General features: G+C 44.7%; 1 protein-coding gene across 1 annotated transcript in view; it reads right to left on the bottom strand.

Moving 5' to 3' along the window:
* The window catches only part of GLS2 (glutaminase 2), a 129,198-nt gene extending 105,702 nt beyond the window's left edge, over window positions 1-23,496 (bottom strand). The window contains exon 1 of the mRNA XM_040339347.1: window positions 23,360-23,496. Within this exon, the coding sequence (XP_040195281.1) occupies window positions 23,360-23,496 (137 nt within the window). The remainder of the gene's footprint in view (window positions 1-23,359) is intronic.
* Window positions 23,497-24,027: the final 531 nt, after the last annotated feature.

Below are 24,027 nucleotides of genomic sequence, written 5' to 3'. Positions count from 1 at the left end.
GAAACATTTTTTTATTTTCCATATATATACTTAATCACATACTGCGATAATCGCATCTCATTTAAAGTCCCAACCCTCCATCTGTTTTACACCCTTACAGGGATGGAGGCCTGTGGTGGTGCATACCACATGCCTCATACAAAGTCCCAACCCCCTTTTTACTTTTTTCACTGTAGCAGAATACATTTATGAAGAACAATTGTTTATTTGCAAAATTTTATATCAGAAACAAAGAATTTTTCAAATTCTTGTTTATTTAGCAAAAAATAAAAACCTAGTGGTGATTTAATACCACCAAAACAAAGCTCTAGTTGTGCGAACAAAATGATAGAAATTTCATATGGGTACAGCGTTGCATGACCGCGCAATTGTCATTCAAAGTGCGACAGCGCCGGTAGCTGGAAATTGTCCTGTTAGTGGTAAAGTAGTTAATAAATGATTCCTGGGAGTGCAATAAATAATTTTTTATTTCCATTTTTTTTTTTATCGAGTACGCTGACTATCATGCATGAAGTTGAAAAAAAAACAAACAGTCTTATGCCCTGTACACGCGATCAGTTCGTCTGATGAAAACACTCTGATGGATTTTTCCATCAGTTATCCGATGAAGCTGACTGATGATCAGTCGTGCCTACACACCATCAGTAAAAAAAACGATCGTGTCAGAACGCGGTGACGTAAAACACGACGTGCTGAAAAAAATGAAGTTCAATGCTTCCAAGCATGCGTCGACTTGATTCTGAGCATGCGTGGATTTCTAACCGATGGACATACCCACAGACGGTCGTTTTTTTCTATCGGTTAGTTAACCATCAGATCATTTTAAAACAAGTTCCTATTTTTTTAACCGATGGATAAATAAGGGATGGGGCCCACACACGATCAGTTTAGTCTGATGAAAACTGTCCATCAGACCGTTTTCATCAGACAAACCGATCGTGTGTACGCGGCATTACAGTACATATTAGGCAAAAGGGCAATGAGGAAGCTTTTACTACTGTACTGAAATTAAACAACTGCCTTACACTCTGTCCTTTAACATATATATACTCTGAGGAATATGTAAACAATTTTAATGGTTCTGGTTTTTCTTGTCCTAAAAACAAAAATGCCTTTGCAGTCTTCAGGCTTAACCCTGAATTGTTCGACATCCAAGAGATCTTTGGTATGGCATTAGGGCAAACATAATATATGACAAGTGTAGTTTTGTTATACCTCAATTTTTAACTAGAATGAGTTAACATATTTGTAAATGATGTTCTCACGGTATATTGATTCTCCAAGGGAGAGGTGAAAAAAAAAATGACAGACGCAAAGACAAGGCACACACCAGACATTTGGGGGGGGATTAGCCAGGTATTCAATGCTAGGATAGTGAGCCTTGCATGTAGAACATACAGTAAAAGTAAAAAAAAAAAAAGAAAAAAATAAGAGGCATCCCTTGAAATTAGAGGGGGTTCTCCCTCCTGGTAATGAACATTCGGAAAATGTTGCATTGTCGACTGTGAATCAAAAAAAAAAAAAAAAAGCAAAACCCCTTTGTTAGGCCTGAACAACAGTGTAAATGGGTATTTGTATGACATGACGTTGAGATATACAGGAAATCTGATGTGCCTTCAGAACAGCTTTGAACAAACTGTTATTTTCGATATTTGTTTCCATCTTTAAATAATCAAACAATTGTATAAAAGATACATGCATATTTATTATAATTGGAGGTATCATTACCATGCCACGAGGAACCATCGGACATGTATGTTGTGAACAAATTATCTTATAGGCAGGAAAGATTGTTAATGGTAATAGAAAGGTAATTTCTATGACCTATCTGTCTCAGATTTGGTGAGCACTGTCTAAAGCAGCCCTTTCATTCTGGACGAACCCTTGAAATAATTTTCTGGTCTTGTGTAATCCCTGCTACAAACAACTCATTGGGGGTCAGTGGAATAAATACACCTTACATTGCACTGATGGCTAGTGGGAAGAAAGTTTCCCTGAGGCTGGGTTCACAGTGTGAACCCAGCCTCAGGGAAACTTTCTTCCCACTAGCCATCAGTGCAATGTAAGGTGTATTTATTTCACTGACCCCCAATGAGTTGTTTGTAGCAGGGATTACACACCAGTGCGAATTGGATCCAATTGGATACAATTGGTTTCCTTGCAACCAGTTTCGTATTACAGGAGATTCTGACTGGCTCTCTATTGAGCCGGTTTACACATCTTCGTGGCATCTGCGAAGCGGATTTCACAGAGGTCCTGTGCTTCTTTGGCTCAGCTTCAGGACCGAATTCAGGCAAAAATTCAGCCCTGATCCATCCCTAAAATAGAGAACAGAGACGCGCCGGACCCCTGCTGCGAGCTGCATTTGGCTTAGATGTGAACCCAGCCTTACAGTGGTAGCCAGGGTGCCACCCTTTACAGATAGCTAAAAATGTCATTGGTGTCATGCAGATGGTTCTGCCAAGTGCCACTGGCTCTGGGATTATGCAAGCACCATCAAATGAGAAGTACTTTAGCCACAGCTCAAAGTACCGCTTGCAACGTTTGGAGGGACCCTAGGGGTCCACAGCATGGTGGTTGAGAATGGCTGGTCTATCTTCTTTTCGTCTTTTAGGACATTTAGACTAATGCAGTTTCTGTATACTCTATGGTGCCATGAGTCAAACTAAAGAAGCACATTATCAGAGCACTGGCACTAGAGGAACATTTCTTTGTATATTTAAACAGGACAAACAAAGAGATCACATAGAGTTCCTGAAGACATGGGCCAACTAAATGGACAGCCTGCTGCAGTCACAAATTAGTAAAATACTGGTTGCCCAGATTTTTTTTTACAGCCCAGGATCTTTTCTATAAGTATGAATAAAACCAGAAATTGTGTAGGTTCTTTTGAGTGAGTGAGTAACTTGTATAGCGCAACAAATGCGAACTAAATCGCCTCAAGGCGCTTCCCGTCCAGAGTCATTCCGGTCCTTCAGAAGAGGTGTTTTTTTTATTTTTTTCCTAAAGGCCTGATGGTTTTCCTCCAAGCGGATTGTAGAGGGTAGAGCATTCCAGAGCCGTGGTCCTTGGACCGAAAATCTACGTTCTCCCTTCGATTTGTAGCGGGATTTAGGAATTTGGAGAAGGTTTTGGTCGGTTGACCGGAGAACGCGCTTGGTGACATAGGGTTTTATTTTCTCGCTTAAGTATTGGGGAGCATTCCCCTGTATACATTTGTGGGTGAGGCAGAGTGTCTTGAATGTCACCCGGTCCTGTACGGGCAGCCAGTGGAGGGATCTCATGGCCGGGGAGACTGATTCCCACAGGTTTTTACCTGTTACCAGTCTGGCTGCCGTGTTCTGGACGACTTGTAGACGTGAAATCTGGTATTTTGGTAGTCCTAAATAGAGGGAATTTGCGTAGTCAAGTCGTGAGTTGATGATCGTTCCCACCACTACTGCCGTGTCCTTTTCTGGGATGAAGGGGATGAGTCTACGTAGCATTCGGAGCAGATGATGAGAACCGCTGACAACTGATCCTATTTGTGCATCCAACGTCATGTCAGAGTCAAAGGTGACTCCGAGACTTTTGGCTTTATTGCTTGGTGCGATGGTTTGTCCGAGGATGGTGGGTGGTGTCCCGGTGGTCCTAGAAATGGATTTCCTATTTGCGTGAAGGGTGAGTAGTTCTGTTTTGGATCCGTTAAGTTTGAGGGAGTTTTCTGTCATCCAATTGTCAATCAGCGTAAGGCACTTTCCAAGTTCATGAAATTGGTCTTTTTTGTTGGTGATTCGAAGGTAAAGCTGCGTGTCGTCCGCATAGGAGTGGTAGCGCAGGTCCTGTTTGCTGATGATTTTGAGGAGCGGGCGGATGTAGATGTTGAAGAGTACAGGTGAAAGGGGCGATCCTTGCGGGACTCCGCATGTAGTGGTCCGTGATTCTGATGTAAACCCTCCAAGTTTCACGGTCTGAGTGCGCTTTTCAAGGAAAGATGCGAACCACGGTAGGGCCGCGTCAGAGACTCCTGTTACTTCTTTGAGTCGTGCGATCAGTATATTGTGGTCTACCATGTCGAAGGCTGCACTGAGGTCCAGCAGCACTAGGAGACAGGATTCTCCGTCATCAGCTGCTTCGAGGGCGTCATCCCATATCTTAAGAAGAGCCGTTTCTGTGCCGTGGCCTGGGCGAAAACCTGATTGTAGAGGATCTAGGAGTTTGTGCTCGTCCAGGTGGGGCTGAAGCTGTTGTACTACTGCTTTCTCCATGATCTTGGAGATCGTGTTGAGGCTTGTTATCGGTCTGCGCTGGTTTGGGTCTTTCGGGTCGAGGTTGGGTTTCTTTAAGAGGGGTTTTATTATGCCTTGCTTGAGGTTGTTCGGAACAATCCCTTCCCTGAATGATTGGTTTATGATGTGCGTTATGATGGGTGCCAAGATGTCCGTGCATTCTTTTAGAAGTTTTGTAGGAATGATGTCATTGTGGTGTCTCGGAGGCTTCTGATGATGTTATTTGTGGTGTCGATGGTAATTGGGACCAGCTCGAAATTCGTCGATCGTACATTATTTGTGTTGATTGCTTCTTCTTGCTGTATCTGGGTGGGGTTGGTGTTTTTTTTCTGTTGAACTGATGCCCGAATCTTTTCGATTTTGTCGATAGAAAAGTCAGATAGTTTATTACAGAATTCCTGTGTCTCACTTGCAGGGGGCTCCAAGCAGGAGGGGTTCATGGCCTTAGCGACTAGTTTAAAAAGTTCCCGTGGACGGTTTTGTTGAAAAAATTGTATGAAATGCTACATATGGAAGTGCAAGTGATCTATTAACATATACTGTAGATTTGTAACCTGTATGAAAGGTTATTTATACCAACTGTAGTTAGAATACATAGTATCAGTAGTATTAGTATTTATTTCAAATGCACTGCCCCACAAAATGAATTAGTCCACTTGTGGTAGAATGTCACCTGCTGGTGTGGTAAAAGTCAGCTCCATCAGAAGTGTCCCAATATTTGCACTGAACTATACAATGAATTAGCAAGGTCCTTCAGCTCTGATTTATTTTTCATATTAGTACAAGTAAAATCCCCATGCCATGGGATCAAACCCAAAAGAGAAAATCAGATTAGGTAGAAAAAAATCTCTATTCTTATCTGGAGATATTCATTTTATAAATTGTGTCAGACAGCACTACCACATTTCTGGGATGTAGGCTCAAAGGGCTCTGTATTTAATATGCTTTGAATCTTTTAAACTGCATTCCGTGTTGATTGTTAGGAGTCGGCATCCTAACAATCAGTGACTCATCCTAAGAGCCAGTTCACACAGGGGCAACCTGACTTACAGCGCGACTTTGCAAGGCAACTTCAGCGCGACTTAAAGTTGCCTCCAGGACAGGCGACTTTGGCTATGGCCAATCACAGAATAATCAGCTCTGTGGGAGGGAGGGGTTTGCCTGAGTAAACTATTTTCTCTTCCTGTAAAGTTGCTTCAGTTAAGATGGTGATCCGATTTTGGAGGCAACTTCCATTGAAATCTATGGGTGCAAGTTGCCTAGAAGTCGCCTTGAAGTAGTACAGGAACCTTTTCTGAAGTCGGAGCGACTTCAGTAGTGTGCATTAAGACGGCTCTCATTGGGGCGACACAAGTCGGATCCCAAATCGCGGTAGTGTGAACCGGCACTCACTGTCAGCCAGGGATCCCCAGCTGACAGCAGAATGTAAAAAAAGGAGCCATCATTTAAAAAAAAAAAAAAAAAAAAATGGTGTGAGACCCCACCCCAAAATCCATACCAGACCCTTATCCTAGCGTAAAGCCTTGCAGGCCAGGAAAGGGGGGGGGGGCAATGTGTGGCCTTCCCAAACCTTACCAGGCCATGTGCCCTTAACATGTGGGATACTTTTCTCTGGGGGGGACCCCCCTAGTAAAGCACTTTGTCCCCATGTTAATGAGATGAGGACAAAGGCCTCCTCCCCACACTCATGAACCCCAGATCTTATTACATTTATTGGGGCATCTTCTTTTTGCAAGTGGATAGTCCTGGAGCCTCTTATTTTTTTATGCCAATGTGGAAGCTACATAAAATAACTCTAAGTACCAGATCAACTTTGGTGATAAAGGCCCCGATCTTGAACTATGCTAAAGGCGCTACAGCTTGATCTAACGTTACCGAGAAGTTATAATTATTCCGTTCAGCCCCAAGTGGGCAGTAGCCTAATTCAACTGTATTTACCGTTATAATTGTTTTTACATTACAGTTATATGGATCAGACACTTGGTCACCTTTTGAGAGTGCATGGATCTTTCAGTACTGATATACTATTTGTATCCTAAGAAATTTGTTAAACTTTTAAATAAAAATCTATTGCAAACAAAAATTTCTTAGGGCAACCCTTGGCCTCATATGTCAATTTGTATAGTGGGAGTGCCTGATTAAGGTTGAGACAAAAAGACACAGTAGGGGGATCTTCCAGTGAATTACTATGGACTTCTTGGCATAGAACAGAACTAAGTGCAGAAAGAGCTTGGAATATTTGGGAGGAGAACCATCATCAATATGTCCAAAGAGGCACCTTAAGGGATTACATACATTAGGTATTTGAGTTAGTGAACTTATTTAAAGCAGTGACTTAGGGCCAAACGCTTCAATGGGTGGGCGGAACTTAGTGTAAAGCCGGGCACAGACAGTTCGAATCTCGGCCGGTTCAGAAGGAACCGGCCGAGATTTTAACCATGTATGGGCAGGCTGATTGTACCCAAGTTGATCGATTGATCAATTTGGGTACAATCAGCCTGTCAGATTTTTCTACAAACAGTTACTGCCAGTGGCTGTAGCCATTAGTAGTAACCACTGTATTCTGCCACCCGGGAATGCTTCTGTCAGTGGTGACAACGAGCTGTTGGAGGGCTTCGTTTTAAGGTAAGTCTTTCATAATGTGCTAGTATGCGGTGTATACTCTCATGATGGGCCGTACACACGACCGAACATGTCTGCTGAAACTGGTCCGCGGACCAGTTTCAGCAGACATGTTCGGTCGTGTGTAGGCCCGAGCGGACAGGATTCCAGCATACATTTCCCCGCGGGCCTTTTTCCAGCGGGCAAATATTTCTGGACTTGTTTTAAAACCGCCCGCTGAAATTCCTTACCGCTCGGACATGTTCGGTCGTCTGTACAGACCTACCACCGTACATGTCCGAGCGCCCGAAATCCCTCACATGCGTCGAATTACTTCGACGCATGTGTGGAAGCATTGAACTGGCAGGGCCACCCACGTCGCGGTGACGGCGCGGACACGCCCCGCGTATTGTTTACGCGCGGATTTCTGTATGATGGAGAGTACAGCCACCATACAGAAATCCCCGGGCAGACATGTACGGTGAAAACGGTCCGGCGGACCGGTTTCATCGTACATGTATGCTCGTCTGTACGCGGCCTTAGTGTTGTTGACTTGCGGGGGAATTTTCTTATTTTATTTACAGCGTTTACTACCACTTTAACACCACTAAACCCTTGTTCATGTTTTTCATATGCATTCAACAGTAAAACACCAGTTATTTCCTGTCTCTTGCTTGTATGAAGATGAAGATCTTTTAATATAAATGGCACCTCTAGGTACCATTGTATTAGCTAATAGTGTGAATAATTTTATAAATATGACTGAAGGGGTGCACTTTAAGCATTAAACAAGTCAGATTTTGTCCCTGGTTTCATACCACTTTATGTCCTTACTTTTTAACCATGTTTAATTAAGGACTGAAATATTTATGGACTATTACAGTGGGTCCTAAAAGTGGCATGAATATTAAATTGTCTTCCAGACAGCTGACAGACTGGCAATTTGATGTGTTTTAGTGCCTGTTGTATAAGAAGAACAGGAATGGCTCAACACACCATACCAGGCCTGATTTACTAAAGCATACAGTATGAACAAGGGCAGAAATAAAATGCTACAGTACTCTTGCATTGTGGGCCTGCATGCGTGTTTGGCTGTGTGCGTGCACAGCAATCCCAGAACCTGTCTAGCTGATCTTCAAAGCGGTCCGTCCAGTCTTAATTTGTTGTGCGTATTGAACATCCAAGTAATTCTAATTTAGAGATGTATGTTCCAATAATGTGCATTAAAACATATATTAACATTTTACTGGAAATTTAAAAAAAAAAAAAATGTGACTGACCTGTTCGGAATTCACCAAGCACAACAGTGAGTCTAAAAAAAAACACATGCAAAGTGCCATTAAAGCAAAAACGGCAGCATATGTATGGGTGTTTATCACCGGAAGCTTCATGCCAAGCACCAGCATATAGTATTTCACATGCTGGCTGGTGTGATAACTTCTGCGTTTAGAGAACTATTTCAACTTGTCAGATGGATAGTATCCAACAGAGGTTGCAAAATTTGAAAAAAATCTATGATGCATTGGGAAGTTGTATAACACCAGCATACATTAACAGGTTAAAGCATTGCTATATTAATATACAGTGGAACCTCATATTGCAAGTGGCAATACAAGGTTTTAAAAAAAAAAAAGCGTTGTCTCGCAAAACAAGCAGGATTCAAGCCTCTGAAATGTGCAGTACCGTATTTGGCCTGAGGTGAAGGGGTGCCGGTGACTCTCTGAACTGTTTCCGAGCCTTTCTGAGGGTTTCCAACTGCAACCGAACGGTCTCTGAGTAATTACGAGTCTCTCTGGTGCGACCCCCCCCCCCCCACCTCTGGCCACATGCGGTATTGCATGCAATAGAAGTCAATGTAGAACAAATTATCTTTGATTACATTGACTTCTATGGGAAGACTCGCTTTGATATGCGAGTGCTTTGGATTACAAGCATTCTCTTGGAACGGAATATGCTCGAAATCCAAGGTTCCACTGTATAACTCCTTTACCTTCAAAAGTAATACAAAAATAATAATTTCTTACTAGATGAACAACCAGCATTTTTCAAATTTCCTAAGGGAAATCCTGCACTATCCTCCAGTTTGTATACCAAGACGTAGTGAATTGGATCATAGTCTTTGGGTTCACAGTTTACACTTTACTGTTTAACCGATATCTCACTTTTAGGTGGATGCTGAACAGTTAGTGTTAAACCTTCAGCAGTTTGTATTTTAACACACTGAGCACAATGAAATAACCATTCCTTAGTAAACTATTTAGTACAATGGATTATCAATGCTGCTGGGTCAGTGCTGCTTCTCTGAACTTCCAGCCTACACAAGAAAAAGTTAACAGTAGACAGTGACATCTCCAGTCAGTTTTTAGCTTGGAGGAGGGAAGGTCAGGGGAGTGCCCGGCCACCCTAGGCTACAGGCTGTGTGTTTCTATTGATCCACACAGTGTAGGGTGACACAACTCTCTGTAATGGGGACTCCATAGAATAATGCAAGAGAAAAAAACAGGACACCTGGGGCAGTGATCATGGCACCAGCACCAGTGTTTAAATATCACTTGAAATGAACTGGAGGACTAGTGAGAAATTGCAGAGTTTCTATACTGAACATCTGGGGGACGGAAAATTCTCCACTTAACTAAACCATTTCTCTATGGGGGTGGGGAGCGTAATCACTTCACTGCAGTATCCGGTAACAAGACATGGGGAGCAGCGGGACTGTACACCTGCGTCATGATAGATAGCCTCCGGATGGAGATCGGCATGTTTATGTACCTGTCTGGGCAAAGTTTTGGGGGGGGGGGGGGGATGTGTCACAAGTATATGTGATGACTTTTATGTCGATAGTTTTAGGTTATATGTGCTGGCACTTTCATGGCCGGTTGTTATCCACACTGTGTGACTTGGTATAACCTGTATTGTATGTAACAAAATAAAATAAAAATAAAATATTACTTGAAATCACTTGAAATTAAAAGCGGACCTTCAGTAATTTTTTCAACTTTCCATCTTTTAAATCGTCTGCCCTTGTTGTTTTAACTTTGGATAGTAAAACATTTTTCTGCCAGTAAATACCTTATACAGCCCACTTCCGGTTTCTTGTCTGGTAAAAAGCCTAGGCTTACGACATCATGCACAGCTCTCTTCCTCACTCTCATGAGAGTTTGCCAGGAAGGGAGAGGGTATGAGTAATAAAGAGGGCCAATGAAAGCTGCAGAGCTGGAGGTGTGCCCCTATATGTCTGTGTAAATCCAGGAAGGGAACAGGCGGCAGGTTTAGCTTCCCACAGTTAAAATGGCAGCCAGACTCAGTGGAGGGAGATTTCTGCAGGATATTTGGCAAGTACAGAATCACAGTGTATATAAAATAATATGCAAAGTGGTTGGAGGGAAGCTTCAGATTGCCAAAGATGTTTTTATTACAAATTACGTGAGCAGACTGCAGTTCCTCTTTGAGTAACTATTTCTCATATCTCTCCAAGATAATATATCTGCTCTAAATTTTCTGGATCTGTACACCTGTGGCCATTATGATAAAACTCTTGTTTATATTATGCTACCTGCAACAGGGGAAGCTGGTGCATGCACACGGTGGACTGCAATACCCAAAAGTTCTAGATGGGCAGGAAAAGAATCTTCTACTATGGAGGAGACAAGACATTAGTAGCCAGGAGCTGATCCAGTCCACTAGGCAACAAATACAAATAAAATATTCCTTAAAGGTTAAGTTCCCCTAAAAGTAATAGCTGCTGTTGAAGACCAAATTAAGAAAAATATATTGATCCGAGCCGATTAATCCCTTTGGTTTTATTTGTAAACGTGTAAAGATTTTTTTAAATAATTTTTGCAATAAAAGATAATGGCCCAGATTCACAGAGAGCGGGCGCACATTACGCCGCCGTAGCGCAAACAATGTACGCTACGCCAACGCAGCGCAGAGAGGCAAGCATGGAATTCACCAAGCCAGTGCTCCCAACGCTGCGCTGGGTTTCGAAGGCGTAGGTGGAAGTGGGCGCGAGCCATGCAAATGAGGCGTGACCCCATGCAAACGATGGGCCGAACGCCAGACAGATACGTATCACGAACTGCGCATGCACCGAGACGTGGACGCATCCCCCTGCGCATGCTCACAACCACGTCGGAACAACTGCCTAAACTACGCCGGATCACTGCGTACGGCGTGAACGTAACCTACGCCCAGCCAGACACGTCCAACGTAAAATACGCCGGCTTGTGTTCCCTGGTGCAGAAATTTGCATGTCTGCTGCTGGGTTACACCTCCTTTATGGGCAATAACTTTACGCCAGACGTACAACTTACGCGCACTGTGTCGGGCGCACATATGTTTGTGAATCGCTGTATTTCACTCATTTGCATATTTGAATGGCTAATCAATGGGAGCGCCACCTTGCGTCCAGCCTAAATGCGCGCCCACCCTACGCCGGCAAGTTACGTCGGCGGGATGAAACCTGTTTTTAGGCGCATCCTAGTTTGTGGGTCCGGCGCACAGATACAACGGCGCACATTTGCACTTACGTCGGCGTATCTTGTTATACGTTGGCGTAAGTGCTTTGTGAATCTGGGCCAATGTCTATAATTATGTTGTAAATGTCCTTCACTGGTACCGGTAAAGTCTGATCAAACCGTTCTATCAAAATCTTCTGTAATCTAGGGATGAGCTTCCCACTTAGCCCATCAACCTTTATACAGTTGAATCTAGGATTACGAGCATAATCCGTTCCAGGAGTATGCTCGTAATCCAAAGTACTCGCATATCAAAGCGAGTTTTCCCATAGAAGTCAATAGAAACTAAATTAATTTGTTCCGCATTGACTTCAATGGGATGTAATACCGAATGCGGCCAGAGGTGGGGGGCACTAGAGAGCCCCGAAAACGGGCGAAAAGGCCCAAGGAAACTTCAGCTCGTTTCCTGCACCCCCGTACCTCAGGCCAAATGAGGTACTGCAGACCAATGTTCGGCTTTTCTCGGCTCCTGCACCCCTGTACCTCAGGCCAAATGAGGTACTGCAGGCCTATTTTCGGCTCTGCTTGGCTTCTGCGCCCCTGAACCTCAGGCCAAATGAGGTACTGCAGGCCTATTTAGCTTGAATTCTGCTCGTCTTGCGAGTCAAGACTCGCAAACCGAGTCAGAATTAAAAAAAAAAAGTTGCTCGCAAATCAAAACACCCTCAAACCAAGTTACTCTTAAACCGAGGTTCCATTGTATATAAGAAAAATATAAATTTTTGTTCAAATGGAAAACTTGTAACAGTTTACAGCTTTAAGAGGCATGCTTGCATAGCATTGCAACAGAAGGCAAATGTGCACAGTTGCCAAAGTTTATCACCAGAAACAAAACTTGGCCCAGGACATACAACTTAAAATTCTGGATGGTCATGTAAAGAAAAAGTCAAAAAGACATGACTGTGTTTATGTGAACATTATTATTTTGGAGCTGGTGAACATTTCAGTATAATATAACCTTCAAGACATCTCTAGAGGTCAATGCTGCATACATTCAAACAGTATAGAAGGTCATGTCTCATGTTCACCACCTTTATAGTCAATTTACTTGATCCTTTAAAATAAAGAGGCTGCTGCTGACCTTTCCTAAGCTGGCCATAGATTGGTAGTTTTTTTTTCTTCATCGGGCAAGCTGAAAAAAAAAAAAAAAAAAACCCCGAAACGGCTGTCCCTACTCCCCCTCATTATTGGACTTGCCTTAGATTAAACAAGATTGCACCATCAAGTCCAAAATATATATATATATATATATATATATATATATATATATATATATATATATATGCATTATACCTATCTATACCAGTATGTGGCACTGCAGTGTTATAATGTGTATTCTATGGAAAGGTAACCAGAGGAAGTGCTTGTCTATCCTCTCTCTATGTACTTGGATGCTCCTGTGTCATGTTTTCCTAATGCTGCAAGACATGCATTGCTAATCCTCCATGAAAGCAAAGTATTTTCTGTATACAACAAGCTCCCAAGGGCATGATTCGATAACCACCCAATAGTTTGAATCTATGTTCAGCAGACCTGCATGCAAAAGGTGTGGACTCTAAGCTTTATAAGTGCCTGCTAACTAGCCCTAATATGGGGGTCAGTGATTGTGCAGGTAGGTCATGTCTGTGCAGGTAGGTCACGTTACTGCATGTAGGTCACGTTACTGCATGTAGGTCATGTCTGTGCAGGAAGGTCACGTTACTGCATGTAGGTCATGTTACTGCATGTAGGTCACACGTAGGTCATGTCTGTGTATGTAGGTTATTTTACTGTATGTAGGTAATTTTACTGTATGTAGGTCATGCTAGTGTCCCTAATAGCTTCCTTACATGCTGATCTCATGGAATGTGTAACCGACATACATACACACTGACTTACATGTCTGTGTGTGTGTACTGACACACACACACAGGTCAGGGTATGTGTGTCAGGTAGGCCGCAATGCCACCCACCCCTTTTCCGGCTTCGGGCTAAAGCCCCTGGTCTTTTTGCCACCTAGCAACGCCCCTGCCTGCCGGACTCTGTCCCATTGGCCTGGTGAACATGCCGGGATGACAAGTAATGCACTTCTGCCCTTAGGGCCCTTCTACGTTGTGAAGATGCTGCTAAAATTGCCAATCCTGGTTGCAACCACTATGGACTCTGCCAAGAATGGACTCAATTCTGTGCAGGTATGCAGGGGGAGTCACAAGCCTAATTTAGGGACTAGGGAAAGACTGCACTTTATGTTGAACTGTCATGTTAATTTATTCTTCAGTAAAGCTTTTGAAACGTTGCCTTTGCCTGGTCTGAAGTTACTCAAGGGGGTGTAATGCAAGTAACCGGATAATACAGCCTATAGCTCAGGTCATTAAGCACATTGGGGTATGACGATACTGTTATGAGAGTTACTACAGTGTGAAGATACAAGTGGTTACCAAAGGCAACAACTGTCTCTCTAGTAGCCTGTTAAGCATGTGCATGTACATGTGACGGATGGGATGACTTCTAGCAGGAGGAGTTGTTGGCACTCTCCCTGTGACCAGGTCTGTTTCCCATAGCAATAGAAGCAGATCAGCACTGCAGAGGTCCCCAGCCCGTACACAGGTACGGAAGAGGAAGTGCATGCATGGTTGCTAACGTATCTACCAGGCCTAACAGATAGATCTCTATTGACTGTCTTATAGTGATCATCGTGACCGACCCAACACAGTCCACCACCTCCACCTAGAACTGCCGGACCTGCAGGCAATGCCAAAAAATGTGCAGGGAAAATCCTCGCTAGTTTAGGAGGAGTGTAGTATATCCTATGGAGGAACGTGCCGACACCAATCTAGTACAAGGCTCTCCATACATCGTCCCAATCATCATTGTCAAGCTGCGGGAAATCCAACAACCATGCACCATGACAGGAGGCCAAAACCTTGGTAGTGTCTGTAAATACCGTATTTATTGGCGTATAACACACACATTCTTCCCCTTAAAATCAGGGGAAAATCTTGTGTGCGAAGGAATAGGAGCGAGCACCGCTGAATTACATAGAGCCCTGATCTCCTGTGTACCCGGTGCTCCATCACGCACAGCCATGCCTCCTGGCCCCGCATTGGGCCACTGTTCTGTCTATCATATGACCAGGGCCAGGAGGCGTGGCTGTGAGTGACGGAGCGCCGGGTACACAGGAAATTGTGGCTCCTCTGTGTAATTCAGCGGCGCTCGCAACTCCTCTTCCCTCGGAGACAACATGGATAATCCAACACTGGCGAGGCTGCAATGATGGGAGGACAGTGTTTCCAAGAAACCGTGCACCATATGACCATCATTGCTATTAAAGAGGAGTTCCACCCAAATTTGGAACTTCCTCTTAACCCACTCCTCTCCCCCTTACATGCCACATTTGGCATGTAATTTTTTTTGGGGGGGGGAGTGGGGGCTTCAGGAAGAGTGGGACTTCCTGTCCCACTTCCTCCTTCCTGTAGGCGACTAAGCTTAATCGCCTACAGGAAGGGGCTACTGTAGGCGATCGCCTAGGACACGTCACAGGTCCTAGGCGATCTCCTGGCCAATTACACGGCACAGCGCCGGGCCGCGCCGCTCGCGCATGCGCAGTGGGTGCCCGGCCGTGAAGCCGAAAGCTGTCACGGCCGGGTGCCCACACTGAGAATGAAGACGCCGGCCGGGGAGGGGGGGAGAGGAGCGGAGCCCCGGCCGGCGCGTCGCTGGAGCAGGTAAGTGTCTGTTTATTAAAAGCCAGCAGCTACACTTTTTGTAGCTGCTGACTTTTAATAAACATACAAATTGGCTGGAACTCCCCTTTAATTTACTATTCCATGGACAGAGCAGACAAATACTATGCAAATGATACCAAAATTACTAGATGCTCATTTATGTAGTTCTAACACAGTGGTAAGTGCTTATAAAAAGACAATAGCATTGTCACAGGCTACAGACAGCACCAGCTGTCCGACTATTTATAAATCCAAGCATATTCTTCAATTCTCTTTCCTGCTCCCATTGTATTGGAGGCGCCTTTCAGTTTTGGTAATAGGGTGAAAGAGAGACAGGGAAGAGATTTTTTAAGTTTCTCTCGACTTCTTTCATAAGTTATGGGATGGAAGGTAGAAGAACCATATCAGGGTGTTTGCAGAGGCTGATATACAGAAATCCACAGCACACTCGCCCTTCCTATAGTTAGCATAGGATAATATGGGAATATTTATAGGAGGGGTGTCAGAAACAGCTTTTCACCAGCACTGCACAGGCTGCATTGTTGGGCAATTTAATGGCTGCAGATGGGCACTGAGCAGGGTGCCATACTACAGACATGATAGACTACAGACATAATACAGGAGATGGTCAGAGACTGCAGACATAATACAGGAGACGGTCAGAGACTGCAGACATGGTACAGGAGATGATCAGAGACTGCAGACATAGTACAGGAGATGATCAGAGACTGCAGACATAGTACAGGAGATGATCAGAGACTGCAGACATAGTACAGGAGATGGTCTATTGGACCCCTTTCACGCTGGAATTTTTCAGGCTCTTTAGCATTAAAAATAGCGCCTGAAAAAAGTCTCCTCTGCAATCCCAGTGTGAGAGCCCGAGTGCTTTCACACTGGAGGAACAAAGATTGTCTCTGGACAGCCGCACTCTGAACAAATTTAATTTAATTTTTATTAAAAAACAAGGACAGCACTACAAGTCACAGCAAAATAAAACCTGACTGCTGACGCGTTTCGCACTGAAACTAGTGATTAGTCATAGCTCTCACACTGGAGCGGTGCGCTTGCAGGACGTCCAAAAAATTCCTGCAAGTAGCTTCTTTAAGGGAACTTTAGGAGCGGTGCCTGCAAAGCGCTTCAACAATGGCACCTTTGAACCCTTTATTTGTCCGCTAGTGGGGGTTAAATGTACCTCTAAAATGACAGTAAAGCGCCGATAAAACTAGCTTTACTGCCGACGCCCCAGCACTGTCAGTGTGAAAGGGCTCTTGGTACATCTCATTATACATCACATCTGTAGATGGACTACTGAGGCGCAAAAATTGGGCAGGGGCTTTGTATTCTATGCAATCTATCATGCCATAAAACATCTAGAGCAGGGGCAACCCAGAGCACGTGTAAAGGGATGCTGGGGATGCCATCCCCCAGCACACAGCACACTGAACACTGTGACTCACCTTGGTTCTCTCTCTGTGCAGCCCGAGATAGAGATGGGAGGGGGAGGCATTCCAACTAGAGATGGTGGAGACAGTGCGGGATCCAAGACTCTGTGTGAGGAATTTATTCCTACACATCAGCAGCCACTGAAAACTAGAACCTTTGTCAGGAAGAGGAGCGGCCCCTCCCCCGAGCACTGCCAGGCTGGATGGGCTGCCCTATGCTCACACATCAGTTCTGGACAGACACACACCTATGCTCAGAACACTAGTTCTGGACGGACACAAACAAGGAGAGGAGGAGGGAGGGGAGAACTCTGGCACTTTGGCACCCCCACCTCTGTAGGCGCCTGGGTGCAAAGCACCCTGCCTAGGATCATGCCTGGTGTCACTTCCTGCCTTGAGTTGTGCGAACAGTTTGAGCGGAGCAAAAGTTTGGACCGAACATCGCCTGTTTGCCCGTTTGGCGAACACCCAGATTTGTGGGGCGCTCAGCGGGATGTTTTCTTACCGAGCACCCCGCAATGCAGTGCGCGCTGCACAGTGCAACACTATAAAAGGTTTCTTCCCACAGGAAGGTGTGGTGTAGAAGTGGAGTCTGCTATTAGGGAGTTAATGTGTTATTGTGACTAGTGTTAGTGTAGTGTGTCAGTTTAGTGTAGTGTTAGTCTAGTGTGTCAATATAATTCGAGTATAGAGTGTGAGTATACTGTAGTGTCACTGTAGTGCAGCATACCTCCCAACATTTTGAGATAGGAATGAGGGACACCTACTAACAAACGTATGTAGGCATAGGACATGCCCCCTGACACACCCCCTTAAAAGGAGAATTAACCAAGAAAAGGTTAATTAAATCCACAAGGACTTTTTTTTTTACCACTACTATTCTTTTATATTGGCTTTTAATATTTATAAATGCAGCAATTTAGATTTTGAATGAAATGTTTAACACTGGGAAACACTTTTTGAAAGATAAAAAGTGCATTTTATATACAACTCTGTTTGGTGGTGTTGCCCATGCTATCCAGCCACAGCATGCAGAGGAGGTGATGGACTGGCTAACTAAACAATTCTCATCCTCCTCATGCTCTGTCACCCAAGCTGAGACTAGTGCACAGTTCACCGCAGCTGCCAGAGCAGCTTATTCTGCCTCCGTGTCCACAGCTACTGGACCCTGATCCCGATCAGAGTGCGTTCCGATGAAAATCTGGACTGTTTTTGGCCCTGGCCGTAGCTTCTGGCTACGAAAATATGGCCACTGCAGCCCCCGCCACAAGATCTCTTTCCAACTAGCAGGCCTTTCCCCATGTGTTCAGTGGAGAGGGGAGGGGCCTCTGATCCGTGCAGCGAATTGGCTTCTCTCTTCAGTGTACAAGTAGACAATTCGCTTGTACACAGAAGTTGATTAGCTGCATGGATCAGATGCCCCTCCCCTCTCCATTGAATACAAGGGGACACCTCATGCAAGGAGGGACTCTGCTGGGGGACACCTCATGCAAGGAGGGACTCTGCTGGGGGACACCTCATGCAAGGAGGGACTCTGCTGGGGGACACCTCATGCAAGGAGGGACTCTGCTGGGGGACACCTCATGCAAGGAGGGACTCTGCTGGGGGACACCTCATGCAAGGAGGGACTCTGCTGGGGGACACCTCATGCAAGGAGGGACTCTGCTGGGTGCCCCCTTTAAGCCACGCCCAATATTTAGTTTAAACCACGCCCATTGCTTGCAGCGAAAATCTATTTAAATGTATTTTTATTCTTTATATACAGTATGTCTGTTCTGCTGCAGCATGTTCTATACACTGTACAGATGCCCCACATTACAGGCAGACTAAGGGGACCCCCAAGTACTATATTTAACCACTTAGGCTGGATTCACACTTGTGAGGTGCGAATTCCAGCTCTGTAATCACTGCAGAGCTGAGGTTACGAAATGTTAGGGACTTTCCTCCTGTTTGTAGTTTGGAAATGTTCGTAAGTCGGCCGCGCATTTGCAGACCGGCAATTACGGACATTTTCAATGTTTTCTGATGTTCCGTCGAATGCCGTTCTGCGCATGTGAGGCTCCCGAGGCTCTGTCTGGCCGCGCATGTGCAGAAGAGCAGACGGTCCGCGGAAAATGGCAGAGGGTCCCCGCAGCGCCTGGTTTGTAAGTAGGAGAAGTTCGTAACTCGGGCGATCGTAAGTCGGGGACTATATATATATATAAGTTTTTTTGTATACGCCGAGTAAATAGCTACCAAACATGTTACGGCTTAAAATTGCGTACACTCATGGAATGGCGACTAACGATGGTACTTAAAAATCTCCATAGGCAATGCTTTAAAAAATTGTAACGGTTACCAGGTTAAAGATACAGAGGAGGTGCTAGAATTATTGCTCTTACTCTGAAGATCGCTGTGATACCTCACATGTGTGATTTTAACACCATTTATAGTCGCGGTCGCGACTTACGTATGTGTTTTCTTTGCTGCACGAGCACGCTTTAAATTTATTTTTTAACACTGTCCCTTTAAAAAAAAAAAAAAAGAGAGATCACTTTTATTGCTGTCACAAGAAATGTAAACATCCCTTATGACAGTAATAGGCAGCCGAGCCAGATCGGCCATTATCACCAGATAGCCGCCCGCCCGCTCTGAAAAACTGTACCACGGTGCAGGCTATACCCTGGTAATCCACTTCCTCCTATTGATGTATAGCTACGGCGGTTTGCGGGAAATGGTTAAAGGAATTTTACATTTTAAGCATCATTAAAATCACTGCTCCTTAAAAAAAAAAAAAAAAAACACTGCAGTACCTGGGCCCCCATACACCTTTTATGGCCAATAACTTGCATATAAGCCTTTAAAATGGGCTTTTTTTATTTTTCGAGTTCTGGTCCCATAGACTTTAATAGGGTTTGCGATGCGAGTCTGAACTTTTGCAATATTTCAGAGTTCTGGCGCAAACCAACTGTATTCCTGTTCTTATAGCACACTGTCAAGTAAAGGTAAATTTCCCCAGCAGGGAAACAGAGGGCAATAAAAACCTGACAGAAATTAAGGTTTACATTTTATGATGTCTTGGGACAACTGATGTCTGAGGTGATGCTGTTCCTATTAGTTCAAAGCAAGCAAGTGTAGCGCCTGTATACTTTCTGTACAGGTGCTATGTTAAATTTAGAGGGGGGGTGAGAGAGTCACTTTGCTCTCATCCATGTTGATTTGTGTAAATTGGGTTTTTGCCAGGCTGGGCTGTCCTGTGGTTTCATTCTGTGTTCCAGAGATACTTTTCCATCTCTGGGTGACAGGTGGCCCCAGAGGAGTCCAGGCGGTTGCGCCTTCTTGCCAGCAGCCAATCAGAGGAGTTTTTCCCTCGCGGGGCATGCTGGGGGAGGGTACTTCTAGGGCAGACGTCATTTTGTAGAGTTCTTCGCTTGTTCCTGGTTCCAGGTGCGGCACCCACCTTTAGGGTGTGCGCACATCACAGGGCCGGTGAGATGGCCTACCAGGCCGGGGCGCACATGCTACGCGGAGTTCCTGACTCCGGGCCCTCATGGCTTGGACAACTAAAGCTGCAGCGGGGCCCCAGTGACTAACTGGGTCCCCACCCTTCATGAGGAAGATCCCAAGTGAGTTATGCTGTTCAGTGGGGAGTCGGTCTGAGGTGAGCCCGGAGGCAGGTGATCCAACAGGGTGTAGACGATCCATCGGGGATCTGGGTTGCCGGACACTGAGAAGTATGCTGCATTTCAGTGACCCCAAAATTAAGAAGTCTACCTGAGGGAGATTCAGGCAAATTATATTCAAGCGAGAGGATGCGCTCTATTGTCTACGTTCCTGAGTAGAGGGCCTGTGGCAGAGGTTCCACTCCTAATTCTAATCCTATTAGAGCCAAGTCGGTGGCAGATACTTGTTCCTTCTCAGAGGTTCCGAGTGATACCCTGGCTGCCAGGTCGGTGTGAGAGGCCTGTCCAGGTACACTATACCTACTCCGGCTGGAGTGGCGACGTGAGTTAAAGTCCCATTGGAGGCAGGACTGCTTCCGTTATCCATAGGCCTGAATCTGAAAATTCTCCTTTTACCAACCTTTCTCTATCTACCTTAAGTTAACGGTTTGCCGTGTTGGGCAAGAAATAAAAGCACAGAAAACGACACGCTGCTGTTTGGACATTCTGTCATTGTTATCATCATCCCTAGACACATCACAGAGGTAACATAACACGCCGTCCCAATCTAACCAGCGGCTCCTGAGGGGGTAGCGCTACACAAGTATGTTAACTTTTTTTTTCTCTCACCATTACCCTTGGTGATGTTGGTCACCTGAACAAATGAGGAGGGTTAATCCCCCAACAGGGACACAGACAGCCAGGGCCAGTGCTAACACTAGGCGAGCTAGGCTGGTTCGTACTGTTTGACCTTGACCTACAGGAGTCCCTGTTGTTGTATTTTTTATTTTGTTTGGATGCCTGGATCTTTGGGGTCATGCAGACAGGTTTTCCCACACTCCCTGTTGGCTCCAAAGTCTGGAGGTCGGTATACCGCCACCCTGCCCTCTTTCAGTCGGTCATTGGTTCTGCTGTGGGTCTTGGACCGGGAAAGCACAGCGCACCGGATGGGATACTGGTGTGGGCAGTGCATTCTCTTCAGTGGGGAGTATATAGGGTGGTTTGGTAGGTCATTTGGACTTGTGAAGGCACTGGTGGTACTACTCTTTGTTTCTTACCCTGGATGGTGCAGATGGACTGGTAAGACTGTTACAGCCTTGTGTTCATTCAGGGGATTAGATTTCATCTCCTATACTGCGGATGGGGGGGCTGGGGAGTGCAAGTAGCTGGTCTTACCTAGGCTGCAAAATAGTGCAGACAGCAACACAAATCTGACCGGTGTTCTAATCCCTTCCCACTCTATCCAAATCAGAAAAAAAAAAAAATCTACAACATATGTTTGCACTTAAGATATACTTTAAATGCATGGGAAGACCACAGAACATCAAGCTTTTTACATTATCCTCTGTGCATGAGTCCATTCTGTCAGTGAAGGAAAAAAAAAAAAAAACACAGAGCAAGGAGCCTCTCTGTGACTGTTACCAAAAAGATCTGTTCAGGGAATGATAAGGAACGCTGAGCCTCAATAACCCACATGTACCCAGATATGGCCTTCACAAAGCATATGCTAACTCTATTTTATGTCAGAGACAAATTGAGTATATAACAGTTCATGAGCACCCATGCAGTGGTGCTTGCACGGTAATAGAGGAAAGTGAAAGACAATTAACAGTGATCAGGGGCTAACAATGTAACAGGAAGACTGAACTTGAAACTAGAAAGAGAATACATGCATTTAGGCCATGACACTTCTATAGGCATGTCTATGTTATGATACAAGCATGATAATGCTGGCTGGAGGTTTCTGGATTTCAGATGATGCAAATACATGCTAGATCACTAACTAGGTATTCCGATGCCCATCTACCTAATTCTACACAATTTATTGAATTAATTTGTATTTGTTACAGGTACTTGTAAAGCACTGACAATTTACACAGGACTTTACACAATGTGCATTCGCTTTAATCCTTGCCCTCAACGAGTTTAAAGGGGTTGTAAAGGTTCATTTTTTTTTTTCTAAATAGGTTCCTTTAAGCTAGTGCATTGTTGGTTCACTTATCTTTTCCTTTTGATTTCCCTTGTTTCTTTGTCTGAATTTGTAACTTCCTGTTCCTCCTCAGTCAGCTGTTCTGGCTGACTAACCCCCAGCCAGAACAGCTCGGATGATGGGGGCAAGCTTACGGAGGAGAAACAGGAAGTGAGAAATTCAGACAAAGAAAAAAGGGAAATCAAAGGAAAAGGTAAGTGAACCAACAATGCACTAGCTTTAAGGAACCTATTTAGAAAATAAAAAATGAACCTTTACAACCCCTTTAAGGTCCCATCTCACATGCATACTGTACACATACTAGGGCCAATGTAAAGAGGAGCCAATTAACCTACCAGCATGTCTTTGGAGTGTGGAAGGAAACCAGAAGACCTGGAGGGAACCCACACACAGGAGAACATGCAAGCTCCATGCAGATAAAGTGGAGATTGGGATTCCAGCTGAGAATCCTTGTGCTGCAAGGCAGAAGTGTTAACCACTAAGCCACCGTACTTGAAAGGAAAAGTTGGTGGTTTACAAAACAAAACAATGACTAAGATAAAGGACAGGAAAATAAATATTATATAATTATTATGTGATGTTTTGAGCCAGACATTTGTAACCCTAGGTAAGAACTGTGGCTTCACAGCAATTGTGAGTCAAGGAAAGGATCATATTAATAGATCTGTCGATCCACAAAATAGTTAAATAACGGTTCAGAGATTGTACCGGTTGTGAAATAACTGCCTCATTGTTTATTTTATGTGGCATTTGAACGGGCACTTGACCCTTAATTGCCCTATATCAACACCTCTGCTCTTTATTTGTCAACAGGCCGTTCATGACCAAAGAAGACAATCCTAAGGTTGCATTCACACCTGAACGCGGCGTATTTTCCCGCGATTTGCCACGACAAATTGCAGCGTTTTGTCCCACGATTTGCCGCGACAAAACGCGGCGTTTTTTAAGCCTAACATACGCCGGAGGGGTGATCAACATTGTCGGCTATGCCGAACGCCGAAAGCCGCCTGAAAAAAAGGTCCGGGACTTGTTTTAAGCTTCAGGCGTTTGGCGTGGAGATGTGAACCATCTCCATAGCCGACAATGTTAAATCACCCCTCCAGCGTATTGCAGGCTGCAATAGCGTCGCGCTACAGGCGACAAAGCGCCTAGGTGTGAATGGAGCCTAACACTAACCAATAGAAGTGAAAACTTACGTTTCTTTGTATTGCAGACCGGTTACGCCTGGTTTGTGTTCCCCAAAGGGACGACAAAGGTTATGCTCAGTCCCAGAGGTGAAGATCCGCGAGAGTAATCTCAAGTTGCCCCCTCTTTTGCACCTCAGAAAGAACATTGTTGCCTCAAGGGTCCACGGAGGTGACTTTAGGATCCAATGATGAAAGGTGAGCAGGAAAGTCAAGTAGGTGACGCAAGCATAGGCTATGACAAGAACAGCCAAACTGACTGATGTTCTGTAGCGGCGCAAGCTGATGGTGGGAACGCTAAGTGTTTGACGATAGTCCGGAAAGAGTTCCTAATGTCTGATGCGCAAACTTGCAAATGGAACGCTGTTAGCAACTAACAGAGCTAATAAAACTATAGCTTTCAAGTCTGCGGAAGGTTTTTTGATTTTTCTATTGAAGTCTACGCAGCAGGACTGAAATCACAAGACAATAATCCTTTTCAGTAGCTAGTGCTGCTCTGGTGACACATGTCATCACTAGTAGATGTGTGACAGCACCCAAGAGAGTTCAGTCCCTTTAAGGAACCTCCGGCTGCTACACTATAGCTATTTCCAGATAACCGGCAAGCCTCCTGTAAAGGCCTCCCTAGCACCCAATCAGGCAGGAATGGAGGTGTGACTAAAGTAACAGAAGCTCAATCA

Source organism: Rana temporaria, chromosome 2, assembly GCF_905171775.1.
Source record: "Rana temporaria chromosome 2, aRanTem1.1, whole genome shotgun sequence".
Taxonomy (NCBI): Eukaryota; Metazoa; Chordata; class Amphibia; order Anura; family Ranidae; genus Rana; species Rana temporaria.
The sequence above is the reverse complement of the archived record's forward strand: the minus strand, read 5'-3'. Positions and strand labels throughout refer to the sequence as shown.